The sequence below is a fragment of the Halichoerus grypus genome, chromosome 5 (genome assembly GCF_964656455.1).
Source record: "Halichoerus grypus chromosome 5, mHalGry1.hap1.1, whole genome shotgun sequence".
Lineage (NCBI taxonomy): Eukaryota > Metazoa > Chordata > Mammalia > Carnivora > Phocidae > Halichoerus > Halichoerus grypus.
The window spans coordinates 62,885,167-62,912,578 of NC_135716.1; the positions used below are offsets into that span (position 1 = coordinate 62,885,167).

Genomic DNA, 27,412 nt, shown 5'->3' on the forward strand with positions numbered 1-27,412 from the left:
ATTATCAAGCATATTAAATTTCAAATGAAGTTAAAACTAAGAGGGAAAGAATGAAGACTTTCAAAATAATTGGTATACCTATAAAAGTGCATAATAATGTAGAGCTGAAAATTGCTGCCTTTTATTTATGGAAATTCATCTGCTATGAAAAACTTGATGATTAGGACTATGTAATGATTTAAGGCTTCAAAAACATTATTGCACGAGGAAAAGGTCTCTGGTTCCACCCTACAGAGAGATTCATTCTAGAAAGGAGTTTCAACAGCGGCATCCCATCCCTGTAAGCAGGGCTCTCCATCACTGAATGGGCCCATGAGTTTGAAAATAAGTCTCTAGGAAGTTGTTAGTTCCCTTTGCCTAAATTGCTCTTCCTTGACCCTCTGCAGGGTTGGGTCTTGCTGGTCCTTTGGATTTCAGCTTAAAAGCTACTTCTGCTGAGAGCCCTTCCCTGTTGACCCCTTAAAAGGCCACCTTATCCTCATTCATTATGCATTGCTTATTTCCTGCAGAGGATTTATCATGAGCCTAATCATCTTTGTCATTGATTCCTTATTTGTTTTCTCCCAAGTAGGTTGTGAGCTACATGAAGATAGGGATATGTCTGTCCTATTCACCATGGCATCTGCAGTTCCAGGTGCAGTGCCTGGCCCATTTGGAAAGAGTGGAAGCTCAAAAATATTCATTCCCCTAATCATTATAGTAAAATTACCTGCATCACCATAAAAGGGTGGGAAGATCAGCAATCATTATATTATTCTCCAAAAACATGAAGATTTTCCATAAAATATATTTAGTTTTATACAACCTAATCATTTAGCTCACTTACTGCTCCTTCACTAATTACATAATATGGCATAGGAAGGATCTGGTACTTTCCCTATACTGTAGGGGGTTACCTTGCCACTTTGTGTCTCTCACTAGTTTCTAAGTTGCAACAACAGGGTCTTTATTTAGTCACTACTATATCTCCAGAACTTAGTTCAGCATTTGGTATGGTGTATATACTTAATAATTATTTCTTCAAAGAAAATAAAATGTCTTCAATCCAGATATTTGAGTTCTACTTGCCTGGCATGCCATATTTCTTCCAAATCTCATTATTCTTTAATGCAAAAAATATGATGATGAGAAATGTTAAATACAGCTTTTTAAAAATAATACAGAGTAATAAAGTGAGGAGGATGGACTCAAGTATTTACTGAATACCACCATGAGCCTCACATAATGCTAGAGACTTTCAAATACATTATCTTGTTTAAGCCCCATGAGTCAGGGAAAGCTAGTACTCTCATGTTTGTGGATAAGAGGGGTGCAGGGTTGGAACTCAAGTTTCTTATCTTCAAAACCAGTGTTCTCTTTCTATCTTCATGCTTCCTCCCCTCTGTACTCGTACTGGGTCCTTCCCTCAAAGACATGCAGCCAAAGGAGTCTTCACTACAGTGATGCAAATGAATTTGTCAATCTGACGCCTCTTCTTCTAAGCTTACAGAAAGATCAAATCACATGCAATTAATAATAAAGCTCTAGTTTCCTTCCACCACTTCAACAGGATGTGATGAGACTTGGGTATTGAAAAATTCTCTTCTTTCCTGAATCAACTTAAAAGGATAACTATACTCCTGTCATCACAAAACTTGCTTGGAATATCTGATAGTGTAGCATTGCAAGTGACCTTTCACTAGGGATCTGTTTTCACAGAAGTTGAGGTTAACCTTTGGGGGAAATACTTAAAAATATATACGAATTTTTATGTTCATCACAGATATATGCGCATTTACATATTAATATTACTTACATGGTCTTAATTATTTAATCTGTAATATTTATTATATTTTTCAATGTGCTGAAATTAAATCTCTCATGGTAGCTACGCAATAAGTATGTTATTGAGCTTATAACATGGACCCCTTGCTTGCTTGTTCAACAGACCACTCACCAGTAATGTCATATTTGAACAATGGAAAACAGTACTCCTGTGAGCTTACGGCTCCTCAAGCAAAATTTAAAAGGAAAAACAGGTTATATTGTGAAAATAGAATTTCTCTGCCTTTGGCAAAATTATGCCTACATTATTAAAGTAAATGAAAATATGTTCTATTTTATACATGCCCACAGAAGACCATACAACTTACTCAAATAATATTATCCTTATCAATTAATCCCCTTTACCAAGTTCTCCCTTGAATATAACCTAAATCCTTAACGTTGTAATTCATATTCTCATTCTCTCTCATTTGTCAGTGAAGATGAAACTTTAATAAAATTCTGTTCTCTCTACCTTCATAATTTAATACATACAGAATCAACTTTTACCATCCCCACAGCTACCCTCAAGGTCAAGTCGCTGTCATCTTTCAACCTGGGCCACTGAAGTAGCTTCCTAACTGGTAGTTCTGCTTCTGTCCTTGAGCCCAACAATGCTCTATTCAACACAGCAGTCAGAGGTAGCCTTCAATATGTAAGCCAGATCATGTCGTTCCTCTGCTCCATGGCTTAATTAGAAAGGCAAAGTCCTTTCAATGGTCTGGATGCCTCTCTGTTCTCATCCCCTGCTCTTTCACCTCACCCATGCTGCCCCAGTCACACAGGCCTCCTTGCTATCCTGAGAGCATGCTACACCTGTTCCCACCTCAGAGTCTGGAACACCCCTCTTCCAAATACCTCTCCACCCCTTTAGGTTTTTGCTCTCCTTTTTGGTAAGGCTTTCCTAGCTTGTTAAATATTTGCAACCTCTCACCTGCCCCTGCATTGTTATCCTTTGTTCTCTTCTATTTCCTCTCATACATTCATATTATTGTCTTCTAGTTTATGATCAAATTAAGTTATTTATGTTGCTTATTATTAATCTCTCCCCACTTGAATATCAGCTCCAAGAGGGATATGTTTGCTTAGTACTCTCCTGTATCCAACACCTAGAATAGTGCTTGGCCATAAGTAGGCATTTAAGAAATTTTGATGAATGAATGTATGCTTATCATTCTTAAATCAGATTAAATGATTATTTAATGATTTAAATGAATATTGGGTTCCTACTTATCATTCTATACATTAGGAATATGAAAATAAATAAGAACCTTTCCCAGCCCTGAAGAAGCTCACATTTGCTACCTTATGTAATACATAGGACCCTCACACTTCCGAAAAAAACAAGAAATAGAAAAATAACAAACTGCTAAAAATTTCTTGGGTTGATAGATACATTTTAAACCTATTCATGATAATGTTGAAATGGTAGATAAATGATAACTCGCAGCAAAGATATAGAGATTAAAGCCTAGATATTTCTATTTCTCTGAATGTATGCTTCTAAAATATTCCATTTGTTAGGCTTAACGATGGCAAAAGGCAAAATTGAAGGGTTACTTTTCAATCCTTCAATTCCATTCAAAAAGTAACTTCTTTGCAACATTAGTTACAACTATGTTCTGTTGAAATTCTCTCCTTTATTCTTAACACTGTTTTTCCTCCTATTTTTGTAACCATAAAACCATTTTTCCTACTGACTGTATACACTTAATTGATATTTATTCATTCATTTCCTTGAAAAAAAAATACTGCCTTTTTCATTACAGACACTCTCTTGGGTGCTGGAGATACGACAGCAAACAAGACAGGAAAGATTTTGCCATCTTGGAAACAGAACAGGATGAATAAATGAATCAAGACACTTAATATAATTATATTTATACACATTAAAATTTGACACTCAGATGTAATGATTGTCAATTTCCATTGTTAAGCTAGGGAAAATGGAGAATATATGTTTACACCTTCTGAATTATAAATTTTATCCATTATTGCCAAATCAAATAATTATGTCTTTCTTGATTGGTTTACATCTAAATTTTACACAATGTGAACATAACTTAGGTTTCCTCTCTTTCTTCTTGGCCCTAAATACTTGTATTCATTGCCTGCTAATACATTCTCTACAGGATCAATTGAAATAAGAAAGGAAAACTCAATTCAGTCAGTTTTGCTATATAATATTTATATATTTGCATAAAATCTTGAAGGCCATTGAGTTTATCCACTATAGCCAGAAATATTAGGGCAGTCCTTTTATCAAAAAAAATTGACATGAAAAAAGCAGCAGAAAGGACAAATATTCTATGGTCCCACTTATGCAAAGTACTCTAGACACCTGCATAGAGACAGAAGGTAGAATAGAGGTTACTATGGACTGGAGGAGGAAGAATGGGGAGTTATTGTGTAATGAGTATGCAGTTTCTGTTAAGTAGGATGAAAAAGTTTTGAAGATGGGTGGTGGAAATGGTTGTACAACATTGTGAAGGTACTTAATGCCACTGAATTGTACATTGAAAACTGGTTAAATGCTAAACTTTATCATTTATATATTTTATCACAGTAACAGGGAAAAAAAAAAGAAAATCTTGACTAGAACAAAATTTTGATGCACACACTCAAGAAAAGTTTTGGAGGCCAAACTAATAGATGAAAATAAAAGCTTAGAATTATCTATAGATTTAAATTATATATATTTTCTATCACTTCCACAGTTGGTTATTATTATTTTCCCCTAAATATAATATTTTATATAAAACAATTTGAACTATATATCAAATATATTAACATCAAAGTTATGCCATATGTTGTTTGATGCCAAAAAAATTCTATGAAACACCTATGAACCATTTAACTACTTACTTGCAACCAGTGGTTCCTCTTCTGATGGTTTAAAGTAAAAAGAAACTTTTTCCAAATCAAATAGTGCAACGAGTGTATCTTCTAGCATGGCTTGTTCATCTGTCTAAAAGGAAAGGAAACAATACATGATATGATAGAATTGTATAGGATAGACTATAACATAACATCACATCACCAGACCTTAAGTAGCTTCACTTGTGTTTTATTTACATGCAAACCAAATTACCAACACTTATCTAAGAATTTACTGCCTAAAATGAAATTAACAAATCCCTCAAAGTTACAAGTCTCTTTTATAGTTTTAGATTTTTCTTTTTCTAGATTATCTAAATGGTTCTACACAACTTTTCAGTCTATTTTGTAGCTCGATTCAAACCATATTGATTTTTTAAAATTTTATTATGTTATGTTAATCACCATACATTACATCATTACTTTTTGATGTAGTGTTCCATGATTCATTGTTTGCGTATAACACCCAGTGCTCCATGCAATAAGTGCTCTCCTTAATACCCATCACCAGGCCAACCCATCCCCCCACCCCCTCCCCTCTAGAACCCTCAGTTTGTTTCTCAGAGTCCATCCTCTCTCATGGTTCGTCTCCCCCTCCGATTTCCCCCCCTTCATTTTTCCCTTCCTACTATCTTTTTTTTTTTTTTAACATATAATGTATTATTTATTTCAGAGGTACAGGTCTATGATTCATCAGTTTTACACAATTCACAGCGCCCACCATAGCACATACCCTCCCCAATGTCTATCACCCAGCCATCCCATCCCTCCCACCCCCCACCACTCCAGCAACCCTCAGTTTGTTTCCTGAGATTAAGAATTCCTCATAATGATTTTTAACATTTACAAAAAAATGTGTATACAATAAGCATCTATCTGCCTCTAAACTTCTATAATCTTAAAAATGTAACAGCTAAAAGGCAAGAATATCATTTTATTGAAAAGCTACAGTACATAGTTGCCATCCTGTTTATAATAATAAAAGCAATTTGCATGTATGCAATGATTTTTCTTCCAAAGATCTTGGGGACAAGAATCATTTTTATCTTACTTGCCTTTATAGGGCCTTAATCTAAAATCCTGTGACTATGCAATCTGATTTGTTTTAATCACTCCTTTCATTCTAACAGCATGTTATTTTACAGCTGAGGCAAGTAAGGCCCAGACGTGGTAACAAGTTCAGTGCATGTCTCAGCAATGTTATCTTTCTAGTACTACCTTCTGGCCTTCCTATTAGCAGTTTTGTGCATGAAGAAAGAATTATTAGCCTTATCATACACAGCTTATCTTTTAAATGTAACATTTGTTTCCTTAAGAATATCAATGATCCTTTTAAATAATGATTTTAACATGCTTTAATATACATTTTTTTTAAGTAGGCTCCAACCCCAGTGTGGAGTCCAACCCAGGGCTTGGACTTATAACCCTGAGATCAAGACCTGAGCTGAGATCAAGAGTTGGATGCTTAACTGACTGAGCCACCCAGGCACCCCACTTTATATACATTTTTAAAAGTTGCCATAAGCTTATAGCCATATTTTTCGGGCCACATGAACAGAGGGTGAAGGAGATAGTAAAGAATGCCCATTGTGTGAAAAAGAATCACCAAGGCAACCCCAGATCCCAAAGATCTATAGCATGGAAACCAAAAAATTAAGATAATCATCACCTTTGCACCCTGGTTTGGTACTTAATGCAGTATATGGTACACAGTAAGTGCTGGAAAAATGTTTAGTGAACTGTTATTTTTTAAAGTCCATTGAAGTAAGCAAGAGTATATGCCATGAACCTGGAATAGGAAGGACAGGACTGAAGAATCAGTATCTTCCCAATTAAGAAGAATACATACAAAGAAGAGATGTCCCAAACAGGTGGGCCCCTGGTTGCTATAGTGCAAGCCATGACGCTTCAGCAGGTGTGGCTAAAGTGATACCCAGGTGACTATGGATTGTGCTCAGATCAGGAACACACACACTCCCGGCTCCTGCAGCTCCCAGAGAACCTTCCACACTTTTTATGCACTTCTTACCAGAGGCAGACAAAATATGGGTTTCTTTGATTTTTTTTTTAAAGCAACTTTGGATTTTTTATCAAATCTTTAAATGAAGTTAAGGGTTTCAAAAGACTAAGAAAAAAACAGTTTCTTGAGATGTAATTCACATACTATAAAATTCACCATTTAAAGTGTATAGCGTAGGCGTTTTTAGTATATTCACAGAGTTGTGCAACTAACACCATAATCTAATTTTACTATATTTGCACCACCCTACAAAGGAACTCCATACCACTAGTATTCATGCCCCACATCCTTTTCCCCAGTCCTGGGCCCCAGGCAACCATTAGTCTACTTTCAGTCTCTGAAATTTGCTTATTTCACATATAACATAATAATGGACCCAGATAATACGTGGTCTTTTGCAACTGGCTTACTTCACTCAGCATAATGTTTTCAAGGTCCGTCCATGTTGTAGCATGTGTCAGTATTCCAATCTTCTTTTATTGCTGAATAATATTCTATGGTATGTCTGTACCACAACTCATTTATCCAATTAGCAACTCATGGACATTTGGGCTGTTTCTACTTTTAAGCTATTATGAATAATACTGCAAAGGATATCTGTGTACAAGTTTTTGTGCAAAAGTTTTCATTTCTCTTGGATATTACATAGTAGTAGTAGTTTAATCAAGTGCTGGGACTTTTACTTTAAATTTAATTTTGTTTGAAATCCCAAGGAATGGGAGAAAATATTTGTAGTTTATATATCTGATAAGTGACTTATATCCAGACTCTAGAAGGAATTCTTAAAACTTAAAACAATAAAAAGGCAATTCAATTAAAAAGCACACAAAGGATTTGAATAGGTGTTTCTCCAAAGAAGATGTAAAATGGCCAAAAATCCCATGAAAAGATGATCAACATCATTAGCCACTGGGGAAATGCAACTCAAACCTGCAGGGAGATACTGTGACACTTGTGAGGTGGATAGCTATAAGCCAATAGATGATCATAAGTGTTGGTAAGGAGAAACTGTAACCCTCATACATTGCTGGTGGGAATATAAAATAGTACAGCCATTTTTAAAAATTTCATATATATATTTTTTTAATTTGAGTATAGTTGACACACAATGTTACATTAGTTTCAGGTGTACAACATAGTGATTCAACTTCTCTATATGTTATGCTATGCTCGCTGCAAGTGTAGCTACCATCTGTCACCATACAACACTATTACAATACCATTAACTATATTCCCTATGCTGTGCTTTTTTTAAATTCTTCCTTATGCTGTGCCTTTTATTCCCATGACTTATTCATTCCACAACTGGAAGCCTGCATCTCCCACTCCCCTTTATCCATTTTGCCCATCCTTCCCTTTGGCAACTGTCAGTTTGTTGTGGTATTTATAGGTCTGATTCTATCTTTTGTTTATTTATTCATTTGTTTTGTTCTTTAGATTCCACATGTAAGTGAAATCATATGGTATTTGTCTTTCTCAGTCTGACTTATTTCACCTAACATTATACCCTCTAGGTCCATCCATGTTGTCACAAATGGCAAGATCTCATCTTTTTTATGCCTGAGTAATATTCCTGTGTGTGTGTGTGTGTGTGTGTGTGTGTGTGTGTGTGTGTACACAGCGTGTGTGTGTACTGTACATCATATATCCATTTGTCTATTGATGGACACTGAAGTCAGTGTAGCCATTCTGGAAAATAGTATGGCACTTCTTCAAAATGTTAAACATAGAATTTCCATATTACCCAGAAATTCTACTACTAGTAGATTAAACAATGGCAGTTTTAAAGTAGGAGTAGAATAGGAATGAAGCCTCATTCATTCACTCATTCAACAGACACTTCATGCTACCATGTGTTAGGAAGTGGCCTTCCTATCTTACGTAATTTCTATTTGATAAGAAATGATTAATTAATATTTTTTAAATTTTAAAGCATTTCCAAAAGTGCCTTATTTCAAAATCTTCATTAGTTAAACCTTCGTAGTTTTACTGGCAACCAAGTAAGAAACTGATCACTAACATGGAGCGCGTAGTCTTTTCAAAAGCATCTGTTTCTCTGAAGTACACGGAGGTAGACTTCCTTACCTTTCATTCCAGAACCTTTTATGACTGTGCAATTCTGCAATTACCTCCCTATCCTCATCATCATTGCAGAAAAGCACTTTGATATATAAAGTCACATACATCTGTTTAAAAACTCAACCGTTACTTGGTAGCCACATATTCTGTGTGTAATTTAATGGGTGACACAGCATCTCATGTTTAAAATCACGATTCTATTTAATGAGCTCCTTAAGTGTATATATAAAGAGTGAACATATTTGCCTTAAACATCATGACAACTATCAGAACCACAAAAAGGATATGTTAAAAAACCACTTTCATTTGTCAAATATTTTGAGATACTTTCCTCATAGGCACTGTGGGAGACGGATGCATAAATATGGAATATTCTTAGATTTAACAGGACAAACATGCATAGAAAGAAAGGAAATAAAATCGTTGAACATACACAAATTTTAAACAGACTGTCAGACAGTATGGCATGCAAGTTGTCAGATATTGTCTATCAAGCATTCTCCCAACATCAACCTCAGTGGGAGCTTGGGTTTCATGGCAGGCTGTTTCTTCTGGACTGGAAATAAGGAACCACAGCAGAAAGACCCTCTTCCCTCTGATGATCTTTCTCAGTCAGTGCTTAGGGATACAGGAATTAGTAACAGATGGAGGCTTTCTCAGCTTGTAGCAGCCAGAGAGCAAATAAAAATCAGGAAAGAAGGAATACCTTCTATCTACTTACCCAAATCATATTTGCCCCTGGCAAATGCATTCTTTTCAAGTAGCTGACTGCTGACACATAATGAATAACCACTTCTTATTTGGGAGTATGTTACAACGTATGTTCCAGTGGGAGGCATTGTGATTCCTTACCAGGTTTGGCGACAGGAGTGACTGGAAGTGAAAAAGAACACCTGCATTCGCTATCTGGTCCAGCCACCTTCTGCTGGCTTCTCCCGTGTCCATCTCATTGTCTTTGCTGTTGTCAAACATCTGGTTTAAGGCTGCCATGAGCTGCTCAGAGAAGGCACACACGGTGGCCACAAGACTTTGGCAGAAAACCATGTCTCTTCGGAGTTGTGTCTCACTGTCTGTAAGCCAGGAGGACATAAAGACAGTTTTGGAAAAATGTCACAGGTAAAGAAAACCAATTCATTAAGCGTATATAGCTGGTGTTATTTCATCCTTTCACCAAACTCAAACCACGTGAAAAATGTGAATTTGAGCTCTACTAATGAGCACAAACACTTTAGCACATACGCTTTTGAGAAAACATTAAACACCAGAAAAATGTAAAAAAAAAAATTAAGTTTTTCTTAATTGTGACTTTATTTTGCAATCATTAAATTGCTTTATAAAACCCAAGGGAAAAAAATAAGGCTTGGTTATTTTTTGATGGAACACACTTTGTGTTTGTTGCATGATACTCCCTAAGGGAAAATCAAAGTCCAATTTTTCAGTTTGTGTTGGCAATGAAATACATTATTAATACTAATTTTTTTTAATTTTTTTATTTTTATTTTTTTTAAAGATTTTATTTATTTATTTGAGAGGGACAGCGAGGGGGGAGGAGAGAGAGAGAGAGAGAAAGAGAGAGAGAGCATGAGCAGGGGGAGGGGGCAGTGGCAGAGGGAGAAGCAGACTCCCTGCTGAGCAGGGAGCCCGATGCGGGACTCGATCCCAGGACCCTGGGATCATGACCTGGGCTGAAGGCAGACGCTTAACTGACTGAGCCACCCAGGCGCCCCAATACTAATTTTTTTTAAATGACCTAATAAACTTACTCAAATATTAAGGTGAAATGCACATGGGGAAAGAGTATTGATGTCTGATTGTAACAATAAGCAAATCTGGATCTCTTGGATTTACCTATTAAACTTCATGAGTTATAAACATGTCCAGTTTATAAATTATTGTATTTCTTTGAAATAAGGAATGTGTTTACAGTTTTAACATACATTGATTTTCACCAGGATTCTTATTCTGCAGTTGGCTGGATTTTTGATTGACCCATATTGAAGTTATATTTACCTGTGAATGGCCACTCCTGGGCCACAGTTTTTTCAAGTGGAAAAAAGCTTGCCTCTGAGAACCTGATCACAGAGATTCACCTCTTTGCATTTTTGGATATTTACAAACTCCATGAACTATATAAATGCCAAGTCATACATTCTGTACATTGAGAAATCACTTGTACTATATGAACAACAAAAGCAAAAATACTCATATTTTCAGAAGTGTATTGAATATTTCAAGGGCTCAGAATTTTCTGAAATGAAGAAGCACTGTCAATATTAGTGCATAACATAGACATAAATGTTGCCATGAGTTCTTGCTTTATCGGTAAAAAGGCATAATTTTTAAGTTGTTTACCAAGAACAATGAACATATGTTTTTAATAACCATCAAAGGCATGTGAACACATAATGTAATTGCTGTGTGTTACCTCGTTTCACTGTTAGTAAAAGCCACTCTTGAAAATTTTATTAGAAAAAGGATTAAATATTCAAAATATTTAATTTTATACTGAAATTTCATAATGAAAATGTAACATAATTTTATTATGTTGATCTATACGAACTTGTTGTTTTACTTGGTCAAAATGGTCGAATATGGCAATTCCATATGGTTCAACTTATTAATTTAATCAATAACATGTGTTAGACATTTCCCTTAAGTAATTATATACCATGTGCTTCATTCAAATAGATGGAAAAGAGTGTTTTATAAGTAACTGTAAAATAGCTCAAGTAGGAAAAAACTTTATCCAATTCTTGATTAAGAAAAAAGCAAAACACCTCTTCTGTTGTTGTACACAATTTCTAACAAAGTGTAGACATTCAATAACTATTTACTGAATTAATAAATGAAAATAATGAACCAGTAGAGCAACTAACAAACAAATTAAGTGAAATGAAAATGTATGAGCTCATTCTCTGATTTCTTGAAATGTCTGGATTTAGTTTGACCTAAAAGGGTAATTCACATAGCTTGTTAGCCCAAATGTGTAGCTGCAGTGCTGAGATTCAAGACAGAAACTAAATGAAATTGCCCTATATCTTTCTTGTACAGTTTTGTTTTGCTTTCTGTTGTTCTATAGCAAAGCAGAAAATCTAGGGAAGTTAAAATAATCCTTCAGTAGTTTTGGCAGAAATACTCCCACTTATAACCTGAGAATAATTTCATAATCAAAACTGAATTGGAAAGAAATGCCTTCTATCAACAATGGTAAGCTCAAGTTAGAGAAGGAAGGATCCAGGTCCACTGAAAAACCTTTAGATCACAAGGATTAGTAACTTTGCCACTAGCAGAAATAGTTATCTTCAAATTGCTTTTGAGAAGAAATGCCTTTTTTTTAAACCTTAGAAAGAATACTTAAATGTTTATTCTACATTCTGCTACTATATTCTATATGCATTTTAAGCCAAATAAAATTTTCATTCAACCTCATTCTCAAATCAGAACTGATCACACAAAAGTTGTATTTCTTCATTACTTCAAACTTTTCACACTGAATACACCACAGGAATTAAACATGGCACCAATTACTGGGGGTTTGAAGGTGTCCAAGTTGAGGCCTCGGCCATGTCTATGCTCACAGTAGAGTAAGAGAATTTGATATGCAAGATGCCCTGGACCACACTGCCATTTAAATTTCAAACCAACATATTTTCAAATGAAAAACACCTTACAACTCCTTACTACTTTATGAGGTGATTTTCAGTTGCACTTTCCTATTTCCCATAGAGTAAATGACTTGTTTGCATAGACTTCAATATGCCCATCATACTGAGTTTTTCAAGTAACTTTGTACACATTATCACCTCCCAGTGAGTAATAAAGGTAAAAAACTCAGAGTGGCAGAAAGAGGTCTATACAATCTACCCTCAAGTTATGCTGACAGCTTATAAATGCATTACTTCCCTTCATTCATCCTCTACACCAGCAACAATCTTCCCAGGCTTGTTATGAGAATATAACAAAACAATATATCTGAAAGTAGCCAGAACCCTGGCTGTATAGAACTCTTCTCTTTGAGCCACACACCACTGCTCAGGTTCCTCAAATGCTAAATGCCCTTATAAATGCTCTTATAGCTCACAACTTTGTCCATGGGCCTTCTGGCTGTGGGCACTTTCCCACCCTCTCCACCAGCAAACTAAATTGTCCTTCCACAGTTTGGCTATCATGGACATTGCTGCTATGAACATTGGGGTGCCCCTTCTTTTCACTACATCTGTATCTTTGGGGTAAATACCTAGTAGTGCAATTGCTGGGTCGTAGGGTAGCTCTATTTTTAACATCTTGAGGAACCTCCATACTGTTTTCCAGAGTGGCTGTACCAGCTTGCATTCCCACAGTATAAGAGGGTTCCCCTTTCTCCACATCCTCGCCAGCATTTGTTGTTTCCTGTTTTGTCAATTTTTGCCATTCTAACTGGGGTAAGGTGGTATCTCATTGTGGTTTTGATTTGTATTTCCCTGACGGCTAGTGATGTTGAACATTTTTTCATGTGTCTGTTAGCCATTTGTATGTCTTCTTTGGAGAAATGTCTGTTCATGTCGTCTGCCCATTTTTTGACTGGGTTATTTCTTTTTTGAGTGTTGAGTTTGAGAAGTTCTTTATAGATCTTAGATATCAGCCCTTTATCTGTTTTGGGGATTATGCTAAGTGAAGTAAGTCAAGCAGAGAAAGACAATTATCATGTGGTTTCTCTCATATGTGGAACATAAGCAATAGCACAGAGGACCATAGGGAAAGGGAGGGAAATCTGAAGGGGGAGAAATCAGAGAGGGAGACGAACCATGAGAGACTACGGACCCTGGGAAACAAACTAAGGGTTTTGAAGGGGGAGAAATCAGAGAGGGAGACGAACCATGAGAGACTACGGACCCTGGGAAACAAACTAAGGGTTTTGAAGGGGGAGAAATCAGAGAGGGAGACGAACCATGAGAGACTACGGACCCTGGGAAACAAACTAAGGGTTTTGAAGAGGGAGAAATCAGAGAGGGAGACGAACCATGAGAGACTATGGACCCTGGGAAACAAACTAAGGGTTTCAGAGGGGAGGGGGTGGGGGGATGTAGTAATAGGGTGATGTATTAAGGAGGGCACATGTTGTGATGAGCACTGGGTGTTACACGCAACTAATGAATCATTGAATATTACATCAAAAACTAATAATGTACTATACAGTGGCTAACTGAACATAATAAAAAAAATAAAATAAATCGTCCTTAAGAGTCAACTCCTTGAACTACTGGAACCCATTGAACTACTGAAATATTATCTACCCTTGAGAAATTTCCTTTCTCCTTCCGTAGGTATTATGGAGTTCCTGCTCTGCCATCACGGTCCAGGGGACATCCTTATACTAGATGGCTCATCACTCAGCAGTGTGGGAGTTTGTTTACATGCTTGGGTTCCCCAAGAGACCATCAGCACATCAAGGACAGAGGAAGTAGCATATAATGTGAATGGTGCTCATGGACCTAGAGACATATAATCTGCTTTCATCTACCCATTCCACTCATTTTAAACCATATAATCCTAGGTATCAGATTCCTTTATATATTATGGGTTATTTCTACTTAGATCTGCAATAAAGATAAATGAGATATAAAGATAAATGGCTTAGTTAGCAAAGTGAAATTGCACAGTATTGTTATTGTGATTTTTCTTTTCTCCAGCATCTAGCAGGGTGCCTGGCACTGAGTGGGGTTTCAGTTCTATTGCTGACCAGGGAAGGAGCCATACGATGAATAAAGACACCAATATAAGCAAACTCCCAAGAAAAACTGACAAGTCTCTTTTAATTATACAGCTGTTCGAAATTCACGAGTGTCCATCCTTCCCCAAAACTATTCTCATTCCTCATTTTTATCAATAAGAACTACAGCAGGATCAACAACAACTGCTTCCAGCTTCTAGCAAAAGAAGAAAAGCAGGGAGCTGTTTTTTGGTGACAGTTTGTTTATTGTTTATTGTTTTTGCAGAGTAAGAATTCTCTTGTAGTGGGAATACACTCAAAAGAAATGGATGTTTTACTTATCAAAGGCTTCCGTTTCATTCCAGTATTTGAGCACCTACTTAAACTCACCTTCTACAAACATGTTTTAAAATAGTAACACTTTATTTACTCTCCGTGGTTTAAAAAGCTCAAATTCCATAGCTGGTCTAAAAAGAATAATAGACACACAAGTAATCCCAGTCATTATTCTGCGACTGTAGGGAAAAGAAAATAATAATAAAAAAATAACAACAGAGAGATAAAAGAGAGATTAGAGAGAGAGAAGGATAGGAATAGAGGTGAGTTAAAAATAATATTTAGCAGACACAATCTACCCTTTTCAAGTGGTGAGCATAATTCTGCAGCCAACAATATAGAGTAATTTGGCTACATTCTGGTGCCATCCTATGTAAACGAGGGAAAAAAAGTGAGTAAATAAAGTAGGAAAAAGGGACTTACCACAGGAATAGAAAAATAAAATTGAAATCAAAATAAGGATCTATAAGAATAGCCACCTGAATATTAATTAATACAGCAATGCATTCCAGGACCACTTCTGGAATTGCCATAACTAAGTTTGAATTTCATCTGCCACCTACTACTTATGCATTTACTCAATCAAGCATCTAATCTTCCAGATGCTCAAAAATATGTGTTGAATGAATACCATTTCTAGTTAATATTATTAATCAGCCTGAATGTTAATTTATTCACTTTTAAACCTGTAGAAAGATAATAATATTCTCATAGAGTGACTGTGAGGACCCAAGGAAATCCATAAATATGAGGTCTATCAACTGTGTGGTTATTAGTAAAACTAAAAAAATAAGATATTTTTGTTATTATTATTACTCAGTCAAAAAAGCAAGACAACTATGTGTTCAATTAAAGCAAAAACCGGCCAACAAACAAAAAGAAGCCCTCTGATTAACTTGACTCATTCATTCACTTATAATTTAAATTTTCCAGGTGTGGTAGATTGTAAAAGACTCCTGCTTCCAAAGTACAGGTCTGCTTTTCCACCCCTTGAATCTGAGCCCACCTACATCCTTGTTCATAAACAAAAGTTAGACATAGTTCCACAATAAATCCCATTTGCACAATTAACTTTACCCAAACCTGCTTCCTTTCTCCTTTATAATTATATTCTATATACTTATATACATTTCCATGTTTGTACCTATAATTGAAGATGAGCATGTTTTTATGTTTTTATTAAAACTAAGTATTTTCTTAAATCTTTGCAAGATTTTAGAGAAAGTAGGGACTGTATTTCCATCTAATTTGTTGAAGGCATTGCATTGGTATCATGAGATTTCTAAGGTCATGGACCACAATAATTTCAAATAGTAAAAATAATGAAAAATATTACCTGAATATTCAAGAAGAGCCAGGAGTATCCTACACTTTACCTCTGCAGAAAAAGAAAACATTAACACTTAGTTGTTCAGTCTTCTTCTGTCACTAGCACCACATTTTAACTGTGTAAAAATTAGCACAATCTTACTATATTAGATAATAAAAATCCCGTTTACTTGACATGCTATTCTTCCTATCTGTGTATATAAATTCTATCCATTGCTCAAGATGCTAAAATTTCTTACAGTTCTCAATTGAATTAGCCTGTGAAACACCATTCAAATCCTGCTACCTCTGTTAAGTCATCCTTAACTGCTGTAGTTTGCATGGTGTTCTCTAAACTCCTATAGGTATTAGGGTCTTGATCAATAAGCTCTCAAACAGTATTTTTTCTTAGTTACTTAAACTTTTAAAGATTATATATGCATTTTATAATCTTTATATATAATTATACATATCATATTGTTCATTATATATTAGAATTATAAATTATATGTAATTATACAGATTATACTTAGAGATTATATAGCATGTGTATATGTGTATACGTATATATATGTAATATACACAAGGTATATATTATACATATATAATCTCTCTCTCTAGACTTCCTTTCCAATCTATAAGTCAAGAACTGCCCTAAAGGGCAGAACAATACTAAATAGTTCCAAATACTCTTCTTCCCAACCTATCTCCAAACAAGAGCAATCACAAATGTTTGCTAAATGATGTGTATTAACTTCATACTCATTGCTTTACTTCTAATAGGTAAATAGTTTACTAGCAATAAGTAAATATAAAAACATACAGAGCTTCTCTATGTGTCCAAGATTATGGGAAATAAAAAAGATTAAGTTGCATCCTAATCCAAACAGGTTCACAATAGAGTCAGAGTGACAAAATTACCTGATAAGAAATATAGGAGATACTTGAGAGGACATTACATTTTATAAGTGAGAACACAAGAACAAGAGAATTTCAGAGGCAGGAAAGTACCCTGGACGAAGAGTCACAAGACCCATCTGCTACAGTCATCCCCCTTTATCTATGTGGGACGTTCCAAGACCCCCAGTGGATGCCTGAAACCATGGATAGTACCAAACCCTATATATACTACGGTTTTTCCTGTACATACGTATACCTATGACAAAGTTTAATTTACAAATTAGGGACAGTAAGAGATTAACAACAAGAACTAATAATAAAATAGAATAATTATAATAATATACTGTATTAAAAGTTACGTGAATGTGGTCTCTCTCAAAATATCTTATTGTACCATACTCATCCTTCTTGTGATGATGTGAAATGATAAAATGCCTGTGTGATGAGATGAAGTGACGGGAATGATGTAGGCATTGTGACAAGGAGTTAGGCTACTATTGACCTTCTGACAATAAGTCAGAAAGAGGATCATCTCCTTCTGGACTGTTGTTGACTAAGAGTAACTGAAACCAAGGAAAGCAAAACAGTGGATAATGGGGTACTCCTGTACTAGCTTTGTGGTCTTCAGAAAATGGCTAAACCATAGTTGACCCTTGAACAACACAGGTTTGAACTACATGGGTCCACTCATATGTGGAATTTTTTCTATAAACACAGTATAGTCCTGTAAATGTATTTTTCTTTTCTTCATGATTTTCTTAACATTTTCTTTTCTCTAGCTTCCTTTATTGAAAGAATACAATATAGGATACATATAATATACAAAATATGTATTAACTGATTGTTTATGTTATCAGTAAGGCTCTGGTCAGCAGTGAGCTTGGTAGTGAGGTTTTGGGGGAGTCAAAAACTATACACAGGTTTTTGACTATGCAGGGAGTCAGTGCCCCTAACCTTTATGCTGTTCAATGGTCAACCATACTTTGAGTTTCAAGGTGCTCATTCATAAGTGATGATAACACCTATCTTATCTATTTTATAGGCCTGTGTAGGAAAAATAAATGGGGATATATATTAAAAGCCTTGGAAAATTATTTAACATGCTGTGTATCTGTGAAGCACTGTTATTATTATAATCTGAATCCACCTAAAAAGTTGGTATAGAATTCTGAGTCTTGAAAATGTTTTTAAACATTTTTTAAAGTTACAACGTCAAGGGAGTAGGTATATATCCTAAGAGTGGGAAAGAGTGCTAGCAAGAGAATATAGTAAAGAATGAATACCAAATATCCAACAATCTAGCATAGAAAAGATTTTATTATATCATTTAGAGACTGAGATTGGGATACAATTAGAAAGCCTCATTGAAAAACAGCATCCAACATCAGATTGATGAGTTTAGACTTATCTAACAAAAATCACTATGGTTCTGGGGCAGGGTACTAAAATGAACATAATATTTTAGGAAGTTGAATATAGTATATAGTAACATATAAATCAGAAAAGACAGAGATGGGGGATTATCCAGAAAGCTGTTCCAATTACTGAGGTAAGTAAGAAGAAAAAGGGGAAAACTGGAGACTTTTGATTTAAAAGAAAAAAAAAAAAAAGGAAGACGTTCTTTAGGGTATTTGGGACCAAGGCAGAGGGAAAAAACGAAAAAAAAATATAAGTTGCTGAAACAATGGGAGATTTTGAAAGAGTACAACTTTTGTAGGGGGCAAGAATTGAAAATGTGTTTACTAATAAACATTTGAATTTAAGGTGATGGTGGGTCCAATTCTATCACCAGTTCCAATGTGTGTTTTTTTCCCCACACCACCAAGCAATTGTCTAACACTATCTGGGTATCCTATAATTCAACTCAATTCTGGCATTATCTACCTGGAGATAGCATCAGATCTCACAGGGTAAGGGCTCAGTTCCATAAGACTGCCCCCCACCACACACACACTTCAGGTGCCAACTACAAGTCACCTATGCTTCTGACTAATTGGCTACAGATTGGAGGTTTCAGTGACTCTCTCTTACATTTGATTAATTTGCTACAGTGGCTCACAGAACTCTGAGAAACATTTTACCTACTAAATCATCCATTTATGGTAAAAGGATATAGCTCAGGAGCCAGGTGGAAGAGGCACTGGGTAATGCATGGGGAAATGGTGCACTTCCATGCTCTCTACATGCACCACTCTTCTAGAACCAACGTGGAAGCTCTCTGAACCTCATCCTTTTGGGATCTTATGGAGGCTTCATTACATGGGCATGACTGATTAAATCATTGGTCATTGGTGTCTGAACTCAATCTCCAACCCCTCTCCACTCCCAGAAGTTGGGGGTGGGACTGAAAGTTCCAACCCTCTAATCACATGGTTGGCTTCCTTGGCAACCAGCACCCATTCTGAGAAGTTTTCCAAAAGTCACCTCACTGGCATAACAAAAGATACCTTTATAGTTCTCATCATAAGAAATTCCAAGAGTTTCAGGAAGTCTGTGCCAGGAAAGGGGACAAAGACCAAATATATATTTCTTATATAAAACACAGTATCACAGTGTGCTAATCAAGTAAAAACATCTTCAGTTGGCTGATAATTTGAGACCATAATTTAGTGTAGTGATGAAGCAGGAGGCAGGCATCGTCTTAGTGTTTAGTGACACGACAAAATGAATCTATCCCCCATTCAGCGCACTGTGTTTTCTGCTCTCCTTTACCCTCAGTTTGGCAAGCTATGATATGAACACATGAATGACACAGTGTGATGTAGCTTAGGAATGGCACTGTAACAGTGCTTCCTATATAAAGATCCTAGAATTATTATATTTTGATACCATTTGGTATATATTTGATAGGATATTTTGAACTCAGAGATGAACGAATGATGAGGTTCAGAACATGCTACCTTCAAATATGGCAATTTGGCATACTGAAAATTTTAAGCTGAAGGAATCTGATAAACAGCAGGTGTATGGAGGACTCTCTGACCTCCCCCAACTCCCCTGAAACTGGTCATAAAACCCTTTTGTGAGAAGTGCCCTCCCAATCCCAGAGGAAAGGAGCTTCCTTATTTCCAATGATAGAGGGACACTGAGAGGAACAGGCTTTGCTAAGTTTCTCTAGTTTACTACCCTTAGCACATACCCTTTCATCCTATCACATTTTTCCAAAGCTTTCTACTCTTAGCTTATACTTATACTCTAGTATAAAAGCTTATACTCTAGTATAAAAGCACTCAGGTTTAACCATTTCTTCTGGTCTTCATTTCCTTACAAAGGCTCCTGTATCATGTAAAACATATTAAATAAATTTATGTGTTTCCCTTGTTAATTTGTCTTTAGTCTGACTAATTTATAGAGCCCAGCCAAAGAACCTAGAAGGGTAGAAGGAAAAAAAGACACTACTTTTTTCCTCCCCTACAGAAACATGAGAATGGGGTTATCCCAGCTACATATATAAACCACGAAATTCTGGCAAGGTGACATTATGTTGAATTGCTAGCCAAGACCTAACCCTTCATTAAATAATTCCCTATATAAAGACAATTGGGAAATAGAATGAAAATTACTTTAAGTTGAATAGAATAAATTCATAATGAATTGGTGAGGTTACTTCTAATACAACAAGCAGTTGATTACAAGGATCTCAATGCTGCTGCTTCCATCCTGTATAATAGGACCAGACAACACACGGATGACCAGGAAATGACAGCATGACCTCTTCCTTGACAGTCCATCGGGTTGAACTAGTGATTAATCATTTTTTAAAGACTCACTTAACATAGTGACAATCACAGCACTTATGCAAAGAATAATTGCATCTCACTAAAACTTGCAACCAGGTTTGTAACTTAAATTCTGCAAAGAGCCCTCCCCACACCATTTACTGGAAGACACTCAGCATACCCAACCACACTCAGCCAGCTGTTGGGCACCCCTGACCAAGAGTGGCATCCATGTTCACAACATACACCAAGCAATATCTGTAAATAGTTCTCATTCCTACAGCTGCTTCTTGTGATTTGAGTGAGGTATTGAGGGTATAAAAGTGGGACTTAAGATGAAAATGTAAGATTTTTAAAACAAATACCATTAAAAATTAAGCTTATTAAAAAGGGCACACATTGAATGGAGCACTGGGTGTTATACGCAAACAATGAATCATGGAACACTACATCAAAAACTAATGATGTAAGTATGGTGATTAACATAACATAATAAAATAAAATAAAAAGATAAAAAAGTTTCTCTAAAAAAAAATTAAGCTTTTTATCCCGCATTAGAAAAAGTTTATATCTTAAAGATAAAGCTCCTCAAAAAACAAAACAAGAAAAGGTTTCAAGATTTCTCTGTTCTTAACTGATATTGCATTTACTCTGAAAACAATTATAATGTAAAAAAACCCCTCAAAGATGATGAGAACAAATGCATTTATATATTTTTAAAGATTTTATTTAAATTCAAGTTAGTTAACACATAGTGTATGATTAGTTTCAGGGGTAGAGAGAACAAGTGCATTTAGATTCACGAATTATAATTCCTAGGAGTGTTATGATACTGGCACTTATTCTACAAAAAGAAAAAAACAAAAACTTTTTACTCAGTAAAATATATGTTTAAATTCCTTAAACCAAGCAGTCTTTATAAAATGTATTTATCATTTTTCTTATTCATTACTTTGGGAGGTTCTAAATTCAGACTTTTCATTAAATATGATGTTATAATCTATCACAAGTAACCATTATATTTAGCTATAAAATAAAAATGTAGCCAAGAAATCCAGCTGTCAAAAACACACAATAGAATTGCCATGATTTATTTGGAGTTTTCCATATCTGTACAAACCTTTCCTCTACTGATCCCTAATAAGTATCTAAGCTGTTATATTTGAGTATATTTCGAGGCAGAAGACTTAGTAATCACAGAACATATACACATCTCTGTCATTTGGTAAATGAAGAAACTGAGGCCCAAAAGAGTTATGTCACAGGCTCAGACTCTATCAGATTTAAGAGCTGTCTTTTGACGGCAAAGTATACAACTCTCTCTAATTTACCTTAAAAAAGATGGCAGTGACTGGGGGCATGCTGTAATTCTGCTGAGTACTACTTACCACATGCAACTGACATACAAATGGCTGAGGAATAAAAATTTAAATGCAGGCATATACTTATTTATTGTGGAGGTTTCTTAACCCTAGCACTATTGACATTTTGGGCCAAATAATTCTTTGTTGTGAGGGACTGTCCTGTACACTGCAGAACATTACGCAGCATCCCTGGCCTCTACACACTCGATGCCAGTGGCAGCCCCACAATTGTCACAACCGAAAAATATCTCCAGACTTCGCCGGCCACTGGTCTAATGCTGGGAAGAAAATCACTGAATTAGGCATTTTAAAACATTAAACAAATTTCTCATTTCATCTTTTCCACCATATCTGTTTTGGAAACTCTCAGAATTTTCTACTTAGTACCCTGACCCTAAACAACATGTGATCAGATGCACTAGAATTGTCCTGAAATGTTGTATCTCCAGCTGCAGATTGTATCAATTAGAGGATGTTGAGTAAACAATGTCATGATAGTTAATAACAATAAACTTAGACAAATACGAAACTTATAAACCAATGATATAAGCTATCCTATTATTTTGATTCTCACAGATTCACAATTAATTTTTTAGGCTTCCCATAAAACTTAGCTTCATGACTTTCGGGACTCCTTTAGAAATTTTGCTGATATTGTTTCATTTTATAAAATATGAAACTCTCCACATTCCACGTCCTCCCAAGTATGAGCCCTTATTTTATTCACTGAGAATATTCTTCATGATACAGGGTACATCATTTAGATCCTTGGAACATAAGGCTCTAAAATCCTATTCTTTCTTTTGCTTCCTTCCTCCCTCACCCTTTCCAGTTCTTTGATTTTCCTCATAATATGAAACACTGCAAAAAGTAATCAGGGCATTACCAAACTTTTGGTTTTAAATGATTATTGCTGATACTATGCAATATTCTTTGCTTTTCGTCCTGACCTTCAACAAATTTTCTGATGTTCTGAGCAAGATTCCGGACACTGCTGGGAAGATTCCAAGGGTCTTGCTTGATGTGAAGCCTTAACCTTTTTGGACAACTCAGCTTTGGTTCCATTTCCTGCTGAAATTCTAAATAAATACAGAAAATCTCTTGTAAGTTTCAACCATTTACCAAACAGTTAACAAATCTGTGAGCTTCAGAATCCTCTTTCATTCCTGATGTCCTGGGTTATTAGCATGGTGGTACTTTCTCTAGTTATATTACAGGAGAAAATCGGTTAAATCTAAAAAAGAAAGACTAACCTTATTATTTTCTTACAAACATTTAAAAAAAGGAGCAAATTTAGATAAAAACTCTATTTTCAACATCCAAAACTAGATGTCAGAAAGTGGCAGCTCTAGATGTTGTTCTGTTTGGCTGTTCTGTTTGCCAAAGCACATTCCCGAGACCCCTTCCCCCAACCAATGGGCTACAACCAAGTAGGCATTACGCTGGTTTCAGCAAAAGCTGAAACACTTCACACATATGCCACACTTATATCTCTTCAATTAACTCATTCCTATTTATTCTAGTCCCTACAGGCATTGCACATTGTAAACTTGCAAAGAAATTTAAAAGATCCTATACTGACTTTTTATATATATTCAAAAATGATCAAAATAGAATTAATATAAAGGAAATTATGAAACATGAGCAGCCATTTTCCTCTTACACTATGCTTTTACTTCATGACTGTATTATTTCCCACCTTTGTTTCCCGATTGCTTATAACAGTGATTTTTTAAATCTTACCTTGTAATCCTTGACCTGGTGTGAGGTACTTGGTTTGCTCAAAGGCCCTTACAACAGCTTGCCCTTTTAGGAGGTTGGTAATAGAATCCACCTACCATAACAGCAGAGATTTCTGAAAGTTACATACTTCTCACAATAAGTAATATACATTTCCAAGAGCAAATCTTGTGAAATATTTTTGTCTTAAAACCACAATTATTTTTGCAATCTCATGATGCTTGCAAAATCTATCTTTAAATAAAATATTGGAATAAACTCACTAACACTTGCAATATTTCTTACTATCCCATCATATATTAATATAAGATATAAATATACTCAATATATTCATTTTATAAGAGAAGATTTCTAGAGTTATTTTTAAAAACCCTAAAAGTCATCATAATCCTTTTCAAAGCAGTAAAAGCTTTTACACTAGGAATTTTGGTTATGGATATAATTTTTTTAAAAAAATGCAAAACACCGGGCGCCTGGGTGGCTCAGTTGGTTAGGCGACTGCCTCCGGCTCAGGTCATGATCCTGGAGTCCCGGGATCGAGTCCCGCATTGGGCTCCCTGCTCAGCAGGGAGTCTGCTTCTCCCTCTGACCCTCCTCCCTCTCATGCTCTGTCTCTCATTCTCTCTCTTGCAAATAAATAAAATCTTTAAAAATAAATAAATAAAATAAAAAAAATAAAAAATGCAAAACACCAACACAAACACCAAGAGAATCTTGAGCTTCTTGAAATTAGGAATAAAGTTAAGCAAGAAGTGTCATAAAGAATTCTGAAAACCTACAAAGAAACAAATAATAAAAAGAATAACTTCTGTTTTTATAACTGTACTTCTTCCAAGAACCATAAAATATTTGACAGTCACAACAATCCTTTGGGTTCGTTGGCTAAAGAATATTTATTGCCTTTTAAATTGTGGAAATTGAGGTGAAGGGGATGGAGGGACAGACTGAGGCCTTTCCATTCTTACTCTAAGTTCTTTTTACTATGTCTGAAAAAGGGATTCCTGACAGTTTGATCTGTGGAAAAAAAAAAAAAGACCCATAATTGTCCCAATCATACCTGGCTGAAAAGATGCTCCAGGCAGCTATGTATCTTGTCCTGTTTATCATGAGAAATGCGAACGCTGAGGGGGAGCTCATCACCTAGATATAAAAAAATAAATCATCCATCTTTGTTTAACATGCTAAAATATTTTAATATAAATAAAACTAAAAAATAATAATTAAACACGCACTCTTATTCCATCATGTTCTCATGATCAGATAAAGAATTCCAAAGGACTTAATAGCAATTAGGATATCAGATGATTGCTCTTTGAAATAGAGGTGGGAGCAGAGTGCCTCACAGGAAAAAACAATATATATCTTATGTCAATGATTTTTTTCAAATAGTGCAGTTTTCTAACTGTTAAATAGTTGAAATAAACTGCATATTTCAAAATGAAGATGTGTCCTAATCGGATGCGAAGTCTTTGTTCTTAACACACCCCAGATATCTGTAAGATCTTTCTATCAGTCAGTGTTTTCCTCATCATTCGGCTCCCCGTGCACCTACTGTCTCAGAAGTCCTCAGGTTCAAAGCCTGACCCGCCTCCTCACACAGTCAACAACCCCTCATGTTTTAGTACAACCTGTTTCCTGTGTACCTAGCCTCCTTGTAGTACCATGAAAACTCCTAAAATAGATACTAAGATCAGACTTCATTTGTTTCTCTCGTCTCTTTTTAATTCACTCTGTTCACAAGGGGATTGGGACGTTGACTTCATCCAGCACATGTGGCTGCCAAGGATGACTGATACGAGGTGAAAACGCAGGTCGAATCACACAGTGTAATCCCTGAGAGGTATCCCCCAGAGGACAGGGAGCAGAAAGGACGCACGCCTCAGCAAACGCACCTGAGTCCATTTCATCGCTGTGAAAGTAGGAGCTGCACTGGCTGCTGCAGATGCTGGTGAAGGAGGCGATGGAATTCCTGTTGCTGTTGCAGTCGCTGGGAAGAAGGAGGCACACGTCACTTTGGGCGTGCATTTGTCGTTGCCCTGCCAGGTCTTATCAGATACACGTGTCATGCCACAGTTAGACTTACTAATAGGTCTTAGAGAAAATGACGAGAAAGATAAATCTGGTTCGACTCACATTTTATCTTACACTTTAGAAAAATTTAAATTCAATCGTATTTCAAAATCTCTGAAGCCATGTAGGCTGATCCTGAATGATTTTTTTTTTTTAATCTGAAGGTAGAAAACTAGGAGTCAAACCACACTTAAAATTCGTCATTATCGGGGCACCTGGGTGGCTCAGTTGGTTAATCGACTGCCTTTGGCTCAGGTAGTGATCCCAGGGTCCTGGGATCGAGTCCCGCATCGGGCTCCCTCCTTGGTGGGGAACCTTCTCTCTCTCCCCCTGCTTGTGCTCTCTCTCTCTACCTCTCTGTCAAATAAAAAAGTAAAATCTTTAAAAAAAAATTCGTCATTATCTATTTGAGGCGGCATGTCTGTAGTTAATGTGCTAATGGAGACAAGGTCCTGTTTCATGATCTCTGCCTTTCAAATCTTTCTGGTAGCTTTCAGTTATAACTCATCAGCTGCAGTCTGAGCTTCCCCGGAGGGGACCGGCACCCTGTCTCCCCCTCAGAACTCAGCACTGGCCACCACACCTGGTAAGTGCTTGATAATGGTCAATGTCAAAGGAAAGAATGTGTAAAAGGTTTGTATGTGAATATGGACAAATTATAGATTTCAGAAAGAGTACAAGAGACAAAATACTTTTTCCCCCTCTCAGAATCAGTAAAAAGGACTTATTTAACTCTAAATTTACATTTAAAATCTCTAGTTTAACCTAGAGGGAGACTCGGAGGGTAATTTTAATTATCTGATAACTAGAAATTGAGGTAAGAAAGTATTTTTAGATCTGTAATTTCCCATTGGAGAAAAACCACAGGTTCCTATTAAACAGTCTACTGGTATCCTTTGAAGCTAAAAGTAAATGAAATGGTAAAGGTGGTTAATCTGTGTTATATACTATTAAATCTCTAGGAATAATTAACTCACATATTTGTTAAAATCCTTTTCATGCAGAAATTGGGATAGTACAGTGGTTAAGAGAGAAACCGTGAGTCAGACCACCTGATTATGGAACTCCTGTGGCCTCAGCTTCTTCACATGTAAAATGGAGTTAATATCAGCATGTGCCACACAGGGCTGTGCCGGGAATTATGTGAGATCATCCTGCTTCCCCATGTGTCTGGTAAAAATGTTTTTAATGTTAGCTATTAGTTTGTGCTAAACATCTCTGCAGAGAATAACTTTAATAGTAATTGCTTAATGGTTTTTCATTGTAAAACACTGTATAATAAATAACAGTGAATAAGAGAGGTTCTGTCTTTGATTAAAGTAAGTAAGACAGGAGGCGCCCAGGTGGCACGGTCGGTTGATCATCAGACTCTTGGTTTCAGCTCAGGTCATGATCTTAGGGTCGTGGGATCGAGCCTCAGCAGGAAGTCTGCTAGAGATTCCCTCTCCCTCTGCTCCTCCCGCTCATGTGCTCTCTCTCTCTCTCTCTCTCTAATAAATGGTCTTTA

General features: G+C 36.0%; 1 protein-coding gene across 7 annotated transcripts in view; it reads right to left on the reverse strand.

Annotated features, from left to right (window-relative positions):
- PREX2 (phosphatidylinositol-3,4,5-trisphosphate dependent Rac exchange factor 2) overlaps positions 1 to 27,412 on the reverse strand; it is a 283,867-nt gene that overhangs the window by 78,312 nt on the left and 178,143 nt on the right. For all 7 annotated transcript variants that reach the window (XR_004908454.2, XM_078072312.1, XM_036064630.2 and 4 more), the window contains 7 exons: positions 25,728 to 25,822; positions 24,893 to 24,975; positions 23,839 to 23,929; positions 23,046 to 23,174; positions 16,141 to 16,182; positions 9,632 to 9,849; positions 4,669 to 4,771 (listed from right to left, as the gene is read on the reverse strand). Coding sequence is in view for 6 of the 7 variants with exons in the window: in XM_078072312.1 (XP_077928438.1) it covers positions 4,669 to 4,771; positions 9,632 to 9,849; positions 16,141 to 16,182; positions 23,046 to 23,174; positions 23,839 to 23,929; positions 24,893 to 24,975; positions 25,728 to 25,822 (761 nt within the window). In the remaining variant the exon portion in view is untranslated. The remainder of the gene's footprint in view (positions 1 to 4,668; positions 4,772 to 9,631; positions 9,850 to 16,140; positions 16,183 to 23,045; positions 23,175 to 23,838; positions 23,930 to 24,892; positions 24,976 to 25,727; positions 25,823 to 27,412) is intronic.